The sequence below is a fragment of the Muscardinus avellanarius genome (assembly GCF_963383645.1).
Source record: "Muscardinus avellanarius genome assembly, chromosome: 2".
NCBI lineage: Eukaryota > Metazoa > Chordata > Mammalia > Rodentia > Gliridae > Muscardinus > Muscardinus avellanarius.
This window is the reverse complement of record NC_137787.1, coordinates 36670992-36684261: the sequence shown is the minus strand read 5'-3', so window position 1 is coordinate 36684261 and position 13270 is coordinate 36670992. Positions and strand designations below refer to the sequence as shown.

Below are 13270 nucleotides of genomic sequence, written 5' to 3'. Positions count from 1 at the left end.
TATAGTTAAGAAACTGGAGGGATGATGTAAATATGGAGAAAGCTAAAGAATGATGAAGTTGAACAGATACAGAACAGGAAGGACTGGAGTTCCAGATCTGGCAGAAGAAAGAAAAGCAAGACTTTGGAATCACATCCACATCTCTGACGCTTTCATACATCATTCTCCAGGACTAGTCCATTGGCCTTTTCTACTTTACGCATATATATGGATATTAGCTTTTAGGAAAATTAATGGTTGTTACTCCTCTGATAACAAGAATAATGTTTTCCTAAATGCTGGCATTGCTGTTTCTGCAGGTTTTCATGTTAGATGTGAAAGGTATAAACTTTTCTTTCTGAATTGTTAGAGTGTGTGTGTGTGTGTGTGTGTGTGTGTGTGTGTGTGTGTGTTAATTACTGGGGGTGGAACTCAGAGGCTTTCTACCTCCAGGCTATACTTCCAGCCTTATTTTAGATTTTATTAGGAAACAGTCTCACTAAATTGCTGAGAGCCTCACTAAGTAGCTGAGGCTGGCTTCGAACCTGCGCTCAATCCTCCTGTCTGAGCCTCCCAAGCACGGGGATTTCAAGCGTGTGCCACCATGCCCGGCGACCCCTTTTTACAAAAAGAAATTTTATAAAACAAAACAAGTTTCATAAAGTACAATACAGTTTTTGAAATAAAGTATTGCTCATTTTATTTAGGAAAGCTCTTTTTACATGAGTCTTGCAAAGATTCAGTTCATAGGTATGAAGGGTTCTCATATTCAATGACTTAAAATTATTCATATTTCTACCAGTGCTTTATATGAAATAGAGAATTGCCTAAAAACCAAGTAGGTAGCCCTGTATAACAATAACTATTCAATACCATACATAACCATGCATTTTTCAAATAAAAATAATAAACGATAGTACTTTAAAAGTTGCACATATTATAATGGGTTGAATACTGCTGTTTTAGATCAAGGGAACAATGCTAAAATTCCAATTTTTTTTTTTTTTTTTTTTTTTTTTTGGCGGGTCTGGGGACGGAACCCAGGGGCATTTGACCTCCAAGCTACACCCTCTGCCCTATTTTTTATTCTTTATTTTGAACCTGGGTCTCATTGAGTTGCAGAGGGCCTCACTAAGTAGCTGAGGCTGTCTGCAAACTGCAATCCTCTGGTCTCAGCCTCCCGTATGCTGGGATTACAAGAATGCGCCACCACGCCCGGCTCTAAAACTCCAATTTTAAGCAGAACACTTGATTATGACTCAGCAGAGGAAATCCATGTTGCTGGTACCCACTGAGGCTCTTCCTGAGCCTTCTGTATGGCAGACAACAACTGGGCACATGCCTCTTGCAAGTTATCGTTCACAATCATGTGATCAAAAAACTGGCCAAACTGAGTCTCCATTTTTTTTGCTAAATCTTCCATCTCTTGTAGGTCTTCATCCTTCAGGAGAAATAGGAAATATATGGATAGCACAAACAAAATACATGAAGCAAATAAATATAATACATGGTTATACTGAAACATTCAGTTGTGAAACTATATACTAAAATAATTAGGTTAAAATGTTCTCTGGTATAAACTACAAAACTTACATTCCAACTTACTCAGTTTTGTAAAATTCAATAATAGTTGATAGGCAGATTATTCCCCTCAACTTTCTGTGTAGACTTAAATTATTATACTTCATTATCTATATACTTGAAGCTCTCAAATGATATATAGCATAAAACCAAAGAAAAATTACCATTGTAAATAAAACCTAAACATAAATTTCAAATAAACATTAATCTAATAACGTTATTGTGCAAATACAAAATGGTCTTTTTCAGCACAAGGATGATATGACCCAGCTTCACTGAATTCGGCATACCTAAGTTACCTTTTGCTTTATGATGACTTAATTTACCTGTAACATTGTCTATTTCTACCGTTGTGAAATGTTCATTCAGAGAAGGTCATTTAAACTTCATGTCTCTAATGCTTTAAATTCACTGCTGTTATTTTCTTATTTTTCCATGAGCATTAAAATGGTACAAGCTATTGCCAATGCAGTCTTAAACACAAATACAGATGCTGACACTGAAATCTTGTGGCTGTATTCCTTTACAAGGTACTATACACACCATCTAGAATCTTTTATTAATTCTTTTAGATTGCCACAGAAAGGAGAGCAAAATTTCTCAAATTCCCAGGAGATTCAAAGAACACATCTACAGACTCGACTGTCTAAAAGGCTAACTGGAAACTCAAACCTTCCTAGTCATTGAAAGAATATGAAGATAAAATAGTAAGAAATAAAGGATAATATACCTCATGCTTGCTTTGGCAGCACACATAATAAAACTGGAACACTGTGAAGATTAGCAGTGGTCCTTATGCATGAATAACATGCAAATCTGTGACAAAGTTATATTTTAGTTTCAAATTTGCAAGGTGAAAAAAGTCTGGCTGTTTCACAGCAATGTGAATATACTGAATATTAGTGAGATTAATGGTTAAGCTTTATATTATGTGATTTTTACCTCTCCCTCCACACACAAATAAGTAGCTATAATATCTTAGTCTGAGAGAAAGTTATCTGGGTGCATACATGTAAAAATTCATTGAACTGTACACTTAAGCTTTATATACCATCATATCTTATGACTCAATATATACAGTGAATTTACTGTGTGTATATATGCATATGTGTATGTATATATACAGTGAATTTACTGTGTATATATGCATATGTGTATGTATATGGGATGAGGCCAAAGAAATCCCAGGTATGTATGTATATATGTATATATGTATATGTATATATATGTGTGTGTGTATGTGTATACACACACATATTTGGATAAAACCACCTAGGATGAGTTCACTGATTAATCCAACCTGGCTTGGCCCCTCTATTATTACCATAACCATTAACCCATTTTGTCCTCATCCCAGATGTGGAACACCTATAAAAACTTAAATGTAGTATGTAATTTATAACATAGTTACATAGTATATAATTATATAACAATTAGAATATAATTTTAGTTATGTTAATATAATAATATAGCTATATTATTAATATAATAATACATAAGATTGAGATTATGATTTCCAGTCTATTTTAATGCACCTGTGTCAACTGAAATAGTTGCAGAATTTAAAACTTGGGACTTATGGTGTTATTAGATATTTTTTGTGAAATACCTCATATTATATATGAAATATACTCATTAAAGCATTTTAAAATAAATTTCCAAGTAAAAATAAATCTGCAAAAAATACAAATAGGCTTGTACATACCCAATTTCTGTTTGGCTTTGCAAACTGTAGTATGAGTGTTTTCTTTTTTTTTTAAGCTAGACTCAATAAGAAAGAAAAAATAAAGCCAAGCATGGTGGCGCACGTTTGTAATCCCAGCATCTGGGAGGCTGAGACCAGAGGATCATGGTTCACGGAAAGCCTCAGCTACTCAGTGAGGCCCTCTGCAACTCAGTGAGACCCGGTTTCAAAAATAAAAGAATAAGCCGGGCGTGGTGGCGCATGCTTGTAATCCCCGCGCTTGGGAGGCGGAGACAGGACGATCGCGCAGGTTCGAAGCCAGCCGTGCTGGCATAAGAGACCCTGTTTCAAAAATATAAAATAGGTCTGGGAGTGTAGCCCGGAGGAAGAAGGGCTTCCAGGAACCCCAGTACCACCAAAATAAATAAGTAAAATAAAATAAAATAAAAGAATAAAAAATAGGGCAGGGGGTGTAGCTCAGAGGTCAAATGCCCCTGGGTTCCATCTCCAGACCCTCAAGAAGAAAGAAAGAAAAGAAAGAAAGAAAGAAAGAAAGAAAGAAAGAAAGAAAGAAAGAAAGAAAGAAAGAAAGAAAGAAAGACATCTTATTTTTGTTAAATTTAATTAATTAATTTATTTATTTTGTAGTACTGGGGTTGGAACCCAGGGATATTCTACCTCCAGCCCTATTTTTTATTCTTTATTTCGAAACATCATCTCACTAAGTTGCAAAGGGCCTCACTAAGTATCTGTCTGCAAACTGTGATCCTCCTGTCTCAGCCTCCCAAATGCTGGGATTCCAAGCATGTGCCACCACGCCCAGCCTTTTATTTTAATATCTGTAAGTGATATCCAGTATAAAGAATAAATCAAAAATATGTTACTCATTAGAAACAAAAATTACATTCTTTAATGCAGGGTTCCTGTGGAAACAGTACAGTGATATTTATTTTTAATCAAACATTTTTATTGAGGTGCTTCTGGAGAAAGGATCAAAAAAGGGATGAGGAGGACATGAGATCCCAGGTCCTGCTTGCCGCCCAACCTGACCCGGATCTCATGGCCTCAACATCACAAAGGGCAGCACAGTGAATTTGTACTTATCTACCTTGAACTTCACATCCACAAAGTAGTCAGTAATCATCTTGGCATTTTTCCGGGACTGTTTCATACAACTTATGTTAGATGGCTTTATAAATATGACATAGGGCTTCAGTTCATGGGTTCGAGCCACTTGAATATCCTACACAGAAAAATTAAATGCATATTCATTCATTTATTCATTCATTCATTTACTCTTATGTGTACGGTACTAGGGATTGAACCCAGGGGCATTCTACCTTTGAGTTACACCCCCAGCCCTGTTTTATTCCTTTATTTTGAAACAGGGCCTCACTAAGTTGATGAGGCTGGCCGCAAACCTGCAATCTTCCTGTCTCAGCCTCCCACTACTGGGATTATAAGTGTGGACCACCATGTCTGGCCTAAATACAGATTTAAAAACAGAAGTCCTAACTTTCTAGAATCAACAGGAGTGTCCAAAAAGTTCTAAGAATAGTAATATGCTAGAGTATAGTCTCATGTACCTCTAATTCTTCAACTCTAAAATGATTGAGTATTTTAATAATTAAGAGGAGGGGTTCTACCTGGATATGGTGGTACACGCCTGTAATTCCACTGCTAGGGAGGCTGAGACAGGAGAATCACAACTACTTAGTGGGACCCTCAGTAACTTAGCTGGACTCTGTTCCAAAATAAAAACTAGAAAGGGTTGGGGGTATAGTTTAGAGGTAGAAACCCCCTGGGTTACCTCTAAAAAAGAGGCAATCTGGATTCAAAATTAAGTTCAAATCCCAGCTATTCCTCTTTCTAGTTATGTCTGGCTTAAGTTCTAAGCATGACAGAATCTTACTGGGAGTAGGAGCCCGTATATGATCTCATATGACAAAGGCATAAATGTGAGATGGATCAGCTCTGACGCACCCTCGCCCCCCTTTTCTCTCCATATCACATCGGACGCTACTGCCATCTTCAAGTGGGCCTGCGCCTTTCACCCAGTGAAGAGCAAAGCTCTCTTCAGCACACAAAGTATATTTCAAATGACTACAGAAGAATACAAATATCATACAGACTGGGCCCAGTCATTGCATGTTCTTGACTTGACCTTAACTTGCTCACCTTGGCTCCATTCCACGCGTGATGTCAGGGAAGTAGCACAGACCTGACAACCTGGGAGCCTCGCTTCCTGGTATACAACAGCATTTTATTCCCTCCACAGGAAGTTACCTTGATCTGTTTATTACCAAAGTCAAGGCAAGAAAATGTCTAATTTTTCTTTTTTGCGTGTGGTACTAGGGATTCTACCTCTGAGCTACACCACTTGCCCTATTTTTTATTCTTTATTTTTGAAACAGGGTCTCACTGAGTTGCAGAGGGCCTCACTAAGTCGCCGAGGCTGGCTGTGAACCCAGATCCTCCTGTCTCAGCCTTCCAAATGCTGGTATTTCAAGTGTGTGCCATCATGCCTGGCTCTAATTTTTCTTTATGGCCACCCACTCAGTCCTGATTTCATGTCTCAGAAACAAGACTTCTTCCTCAACTTTGGAGAGACAAGAAAAAAATTCCCCACACTCCCACCTGAGGCTCCAAGTCCATGATGCAGACCTTCCCTTGGTCGAGGACCGTGTGAATGGCGTCCACACTAGTGCCATACAGGTGGCCTCTGTACTCCCCATGCTCCAGCATCCTGCAAGGGTGGAACGAAGAAAACAAGAGCTTTTTCTACAGGAAAAATATTAATAGTAGTAACCTGAAAATACACTTCAATAGAATTGAATATAAATATGTAGCCTTTCCTAACACAAAAAGAATTCGTGGATATTCAGCAGGAGAATATATATTAGAAGACCTGGGACTTATCTAGTTCCCCAATTTTTTTTTTAATCTGGGGGTGGAATCCAGGGGCATTTGACCTCTGAGCTACACCCCCTGCCCTATTTTTTATTCTTTATTTTGAAACCGGGTCTCAACGAGTTGCAGAAGGCCTCACTAAGTAGCTGAGGCTGTCTGTGAACCGCGATCCTCCAGGTCTCAGCCTCCCAAATGCTGGGATTACAAGCGTGCGCCACCACGCCCGGCTTAGTTCCTCAAATTTTCTAAAGTTTGCAACTCACTTCTGCTCCCTTTCTAAACTCAGTGGGTTGATGTCCTAGTGTATCGATGAAAATTTCCTTTCTTAACCCTTCAGAAACAAGAACTGCCCCAGGAACTTTAGACAATGCATAAAGATGGAGAATTTTTTTTGAATGTCAAACAACCAGCAATGAGAATTAGCTTCTGAACCTCACCTGTGACTATATATGAGGTTTTCAAATGTTTCCTTGGACACATAGTGATACTCACGCCCATTCACCTCATAGCTCTTTGGGGAACGAGTAGTATCTATCAAAAAAGGGAATAAACGGTTTCATGATCTGCAAAGTAGTTTGGTTTGTCACAACAAGTACTTAGATAAGTAAAATGCCTGAACCAAAGACATTCTACAGTCTTGCCCAAATGCATTAATACCCAAGTGGGAACATCACCCATGCCACAATTACATTTTTGTCATTCAGACTCAATTTAGGAATTAAAATTTATTTCCAAGCTGGTCATGGTGGTGCATGCATGTAATCCTAGCACTTAGGAGGCTGAGACAGGAGGATTCCAAGTTCCAGGCCAACCTCAACAACTTAGCAAGAACTTATTTCAAAATAAAATAGAGTTGGGGGTGTCTCTCAAAGGTAAAACACTCCTGTGTTCAACCCCCCGTATAACAAATAAATAAACAAATAAATGAATTTCCAATATAACAATCAAAATTATGAACTGCATTTATATTTTGGGTGTCTCCTTCTATACTTTGAGCTCAGACTTGCTGTACTCAGGAAAGCTTGAAATCAGAAAAGCCAGAGGTCTGGAGAGGGACTCTGATTCCCTTTTATTTTTTTTTTCTTTCATTGCATTTCTATTGCTCCTCCCTCAGTTGTATAACTCTCCAGGGCTAAAGTACAGGTGGAGGTAAAAGTCAGAAAAGTTCCAAGCTGGCCAGGACCAAGGCTGCCACTGGATTCCTTTAGATTTGGTGGATGTTTGAATCTGGCTTTTTTCTTGGATCATCAAATCTATATTGGGTTATTCTGCAACCTCTACCTCCCTACCACCACCACCAAAGAAACAACTGGGTCTCTCAAACCCAGTCTCTATTCCAGCTGGTCATTTGTGATTCCTTCCATATCCTATATAGCTGAGGTCTATTTATGATCTTGTAATGAAGGGTCCTCTTGGAAAGATACTAAGATAACCCCAGGCTGACTTCCTCCCACAACAAGGTTCAGATCCAGTCCTTGGGAAACATCAGAACCTTTTGCCTGTGACAGGCTCCATCTGCAAGAGCAGCAAGTTCTCAGTACAGCCTTTGGCCACTTCTCTAAGCTCTCAGCCTTGAGATTTTTCAGGTATAATTCTGACACTGGATGTCTGTGTCCCCCAGATTCAGGGAACATATTTGAAGCTCTCTAAAGTAAGTTTTCCTATGTTTCTTCCCCTTGCCTTGAAGGGAAGGGGAAATGCCTACAGTCACATGTTCCTCCCACCCCATTGGCCAGGAAGCTGTCTCACAGCAAGGCCTTCTCCAATAAAAGCCTCTTTGGAGATCTCCTATTAACCTCTGTTCCCACCCCTTTCATACCTTCCATGTGTGTAGGGGGCTTAAATGATTTCCACATTTCTCATTATAAACCTTCTACATTTATTTATTTTATTTACTGGTGGCAGTACTGGGGATTAAACCTAGAAGTACTTTATCTCAGAGCCAAACCCCCAGCCTATTTTTTAAATTTATTATTTTGAAACAGAGTCTCACTAAACTGCTGAGGGTCTTGCTAAATTGCTGAGGCTGGTCTTGAACCTGGTCTTGAGACTCCCAAGTAATGGAATTACATACAGGTCTGCACTACCATGCTTGGCTTTAAACCTTCTATTTTCTTGAAGTCAAAAATTCTGTCTCAAGTGTTTATCTTTTCTATTTATTTATTTATTTATTTGGTGGTACTGGGGTTCCTGGAAGCCCTTCTACCTCTGGGATACACTCCCAGCCTATTTTTATATTTTTATTTGGAAACAGGGTCTCTTAAGCCAGAGAGACTGGCTTTGAACCTGCGCGATCCTCCTGTCTCCACCTCCCAAGTGCGGGGATTACAAGCATGCGCCACCATGCCTGGCAATCTTTTCTATTTTTAAAATAGGTTTCTTATATGATTTTAAAAAGTTTTTTAAGGATGAATACTGGTATAAAATAAACAATAATACTTTATATTTTTAGAACTAGTTTTCAAATGTCTTAAGCTTAAAATACACAGAAACACACACACACAAACACACACCTCCAAATGGACAAAGCAAACAGAAAAAAGTCACAAAAATTGTTTCTTAGGAGTTGTTGATAGTGGTGGATGGGGAGCTTGAAAGAAATAAATGAGCCCGAGTAAAAGGAAATAATACTGTTTTAAAACCCATCAAGTTATCATCATACTTATAAGTAAAGCTACATATGAAAATATTAAAATTTATAGATAAAAATAAATAAGAGCCAAGCACAATGCCAGGAAGTTAGTAACTACTTAATGAATGTTAATCATTATTGCTTAATATTAGTTTTCCTGAAAGGTCATCTTAATCCTAGCTAAGAAATGGGAAAAAAAAAAAAAAAAAACAGAGTTGCCTTTCAAAAGCTTAGCTGGCAAGCTGGGCATGGTGGCGCACACTTGTAATCCCAGTACTTGAGAGGCTGAGACAGGAGGATTATGGGATCACAGTCAGCCTCAGCTACTTAGTGAGGCCCTCTGCAACTTAGTGAGATGCTTTTTCAACATAAAGAATAAAAGGTAGGGCTAAGGGTGTAACTCAGAGGTAGAGCATCTCTGGATTCAACCCCCAGTTACACACACACACACACACACACACACACACACACACACATACACACATACATACACACACACACATATACACACACATACACACACACACAAAAGCTTAGCTAGCCACATGCCATTAAATCAGTTTTCTTTATTAAAATAAATGTAGTTAGAAATACTATAACCCTTATGTCTTATAATTTTACAACAAAGATGGTTTGACTAGCCAGGTGTGGTGGCACATGCTCATAATCCCAGCATTTAGGAGGCCGAGACAGAAGGATTGGGGAGGTTCGAAGCCAGCCTCAGCTACTTAGTGAGGTCCTTTGCAACTCAGTAAGACCCTGTTTCAAAATAAAAAGAATAAAAAATAGGGCTGAGGGTGTCACTCAGAGGTAGAATGCCCCTGGGTTCCATCCCCAGTATAAAAAAAAAAAAAGATGGTTTGACATAGTTAAGTGAGATCAGAATATTTGAACTAAAGTTCTACTAAAATATTAATGCTAAAACAGAAAAACTAAACCTACGTGGCACAGCACTCTGAAAATGGTTGGGATTAAATTCAATAAGTTGTCTCCTCAGCTCATTAACTCCAACACCAGAAGGTCCTAAATACAAAAAAAAGTCACATATAGACACCATTAGATGTGCAAAATTATAATTATGTGCTGAAATCATTTCAGTGATTCTATTGCAGAAAATTGAGAACAAATGTTTTCCTGGAAATTATATAACATCTTTTCTCGTGAATTAGAACAACTCCAAAACTCTTTTGGGAGTTATCCTGGTGACCCGTGGGGTAACTTGCAGTGCTTCATGTTAAGAAATGAGGTAGGGAGCTGGGCGTGGTGGCGCACGCTTGTAATGCGCACGCTTGTAATCTCCGTGCTTGGGAGGCAGAGAGAGGAGGACCGCGCAGGTACAAGTCAGCCGTGCTGGCTTAAGAGACCCTGTTTCCAAATAAAAAAGTATAAAATAGGTCTGGGAGTGTAGCCCGGAGGTAGAAGGGCTTCCAGGAACCCCAGTACCACCAAAAAAAAAAAAAAAAAAAAAAAGGAGAAGGAAGGAAGGAAGGAAGGAAGGAAGGAAAAGAAAAGAAAAGAAAAGAAAAGAAAAGAAAAGAAAAGAAAAGAAAAGAAAAGAAAAGAAAAGAAAAGAGGTAGGGAACTGCAAGAACCTGTTCTCCAGCAAACTTTATCTAATGTCGGATGCTCTGAAAATTTGCCGGTCTTATTTCAGATAATCTCAGACATCCTCCCTTTCCTCCTCAAATAAAGTTGCTATCATAGCACAGTCAGAAACCAACTTTGACAATCATAGGTTCTGCAACTTGGAGAATTCAAGGGCCCATTTCTAATGGGGGCTGAGTCAGCGCCCCCTTTCCAACTGCTGGCAGGACTGACTTCACAGATGCAGAAGCTGTGTGGTCACACAGGGGCCACGCTTAGAATACCATGCTTGGATTAATGCTCTGCATTCTACTTTGAAATTTTAACAAATCTGGACACAGAACTCTTGTGTTTTCATTCTGCACCAGGCCCTGCAGATGACACAGCTGGTCCTGGCTATTAGTCATGTCTTTCTGCTCTGCAGGGGCCTGCCCTTCTCATAGCTGAAGATGGTTGTAAGATATAAGTTGCCACTGCTGAAGGGACTTTGTAGGGACCTTAGTAGTAACAAAATCAGGTCACTCAACCATGATACTTGTCCTGTTCTTTAACACCAAATACACAGTCCAGAAGATTTTAGACACTTTTCTAAAGGAGGTGATTACAAATTTCTTAGGGAAATTGCCTCGAGGGATCTATGTTCCTAATACAGACTAATGATCTAACCTGAGGGCACACATTCATACTTACTGAACAAATTCTAAACAGGCAATAAAGAAATCTCAGTTATAATGTCAACAAACTAAAACTTTATTACACAAGTTCATACATAGCATGGCATGCTGCGATCAACTGTAAATTTTTTTAAAGTTTTCTATAATAACATTTTACTTATAAACATACATATTAAAGAGGCTTTAAAGTAAGATATTTATATAGAAGTATAGAACGATTTCTTCTTTTCCTACTACTCCTGGTGCAAGACAACAAAATCTAGAAGGACAGCTTCCCAAGGATGGGGCGAGACGGTGCCCACGGGGACTTACCCACGAGCACTATGAGCCGGTGTTTGTCTGATGGGCGTCGCTGGTACCTCACCACCTCCTCATAAGGGGCACCCACGGCACCGTAGCAGCTGCCAGCACAGCACCGGGTGGCACTCAGCTGGCCAAGGTGAGACTTCCTGCGACAGAGGCGCATGCTGCGACGGAAGCCAGCTGCGGAGGGTGAAAGCACAAAACTTAAGATCCAGGCAGAAGAACTTCCTGCTTCAAGCCTGATGAAGCACATGGGGCTTGTGACCCTAAAGCATTAATGGAGTCTGTCAGGCCGAATGAAAGATATGATATGAAAATATGAAATAACAGGAAGGGAAACCAAAGAAGTGCCCCCAGGGGTTGTTGCTAAGTTGCAACCAGCGTCCACTGTGTGCCAAGCATTATACTAGGTTCTGGGAGACAGTGGTCAACTGATCCAGGTCCGTCATCTCATCACATTCACAATTTGTGGGGGAGGAGACGCAAAACTAGACAACAATAACAGCAACAAAAATAAAGGCTTAAAAAAGACATAGTACGTGGGTAGAGGGATAGGTGCTCTTTTGGACAGGCAGATTATCAAAGTATCTGAGAAGCTGGCACCGAGCAGCTATGTGAATGCAGTCATGGGGCCAACTAAGGTAGTACGTGGGGGAAGAACAGTCCACATGGAAGGAACAGCAAACCGAAGGAGCTGAGAAAAGACGAAGGCGCTTGGAGCATCTGAGGAAGGGCCAGGAAGCTACCTACCACAGGACAGTGGGTGATCGGGAGGGTCATAGGAAGTGGGGTTGGAGAGGTAGCTAGAGCCCGTCACACAGGCCTCGTGGAGGGTGGAGAGACAGGTGTGACGTGATTGGACTGCCATTTCTGAAGCATTCCCCTCTCTGTGGGCAGGATGCAAGCTGTAGGCAGAGTAAATGCAGCCTGGAGAGAGCAGTCAGGAAGCCACTGTGGTAGTCTGGGTGGCAGATGACAGTGGCTCTGGCCAGGAAGGACACAGTGGAACTGGCTTATTATTCATGTTTTTCAAGTGAACTCACTAAGTCGGGGTTTAAGTGGTTGCTTAGGACTGTGTGATTAGTGGCAACCTTGGTTGGACCTTTTAATTATGGTTTCTGAACTTCTAGAATTCCGCTTCATCTGCCTATTGCATCAGAGGGGTTTTTTTTGACATTTTCAGAGCTGGGCCCAGGTCCTGTCTGTAGGCAGAGCTAGGAGCTAAATGTATAAATGCACACACACTTCCTGTCTATACACACTGAAAGCCTTGACTTCACACCAATGCCTATGCTGTGAATCCCTTTTCATACCTGTGACTCGGTTCTCCCAGAGAGAACCCTGGCTCTTCTTATGCTCATTACATCAACTTGTTATATCAGCTGAGGGCACCTACACCTGGTGGGGCCGATGATATTGGCAGACAGGGATCAAGTGTCAGAGCCCGCAAGAGAGGAGGCGGGCGTCTGTCTTCACAGAGTTTGTGGGTGTCAGTGGCTGAGACGTGACAGCTGCGATCCTGGCTTTCCTCAGGCTCTGCCACCATCACCCCTCACAGAGGCCCTCCTCCCCTCCTATGTGCAGCTTCCAACCCTGCTCACCCTTACCTAGTGGCTTTGGGGCTGATGATTCTGGAATCAAGACAGAAAGGCAGCCCCCCTTTTTTTAAGCTCCCCTATGATCCCAAAGTGTTTCTAGGCCTGGGAGCCAACATCCCAATCTACAGGCTGCAGTACTCTGCCATCCTCTTCTGTCTCATAAAGAAGGAAGCCCAGAGTATCTTTAATTGAGAGTTGCTTAGTCCTTTAGAAAGCTCTGCCCAAGTGACAGATCATAGGAATGTGACCATAAAGGGAGAGCCAGGGAATTGATCCCTTTCGAGTAAGATAAATAGGTTCTGGGACAGTTTGGGAGAAAATGTAA

At 40.4% G+C, this 13270-nt stretch overlaps 1 protein-coding gene across 1 annotated transcript in view; it reads right to left on the bottom strand.

The window, feature by feature from the left end:
* Nucleotides 1-1231: 1231 nt before the first annotated feature.
* MPP4 (MAGUK p55 scaffold protein 4) overlaps nucleotides 1232-13270 on the bottom strand; it is a gene marked incomplete at both ends in the record, with an annotated part of 39667 nt that continues 27628 nt past the window's right edge. The window contains 6 exons of the mRNA XM_080690364.1: nucleotides 1232-1420; nucleotides 4353-4487; nucleotides 5882-5990; nucleotides 6592-6685; nucleotides 9729-9809; nucleotides 11357-11527. Coding sequence (XP_080546490.1) covers nucleotides 1232-1420; nucleotides 4353-4487; nucleotides 5882-5990; nucleotides 6592-6685; nucleotides 9729-9809; nucleotides 11357-11527 — 779 coding nt within the window. The remainder of the gene's footprint in view (nucleotides 1421-4352; nucleotides 4488-5881; nucleotides 5991-6591; nucleotides 6686-9728; nucleotides 9810-11356; nucleotides 11528-13270) is intronic.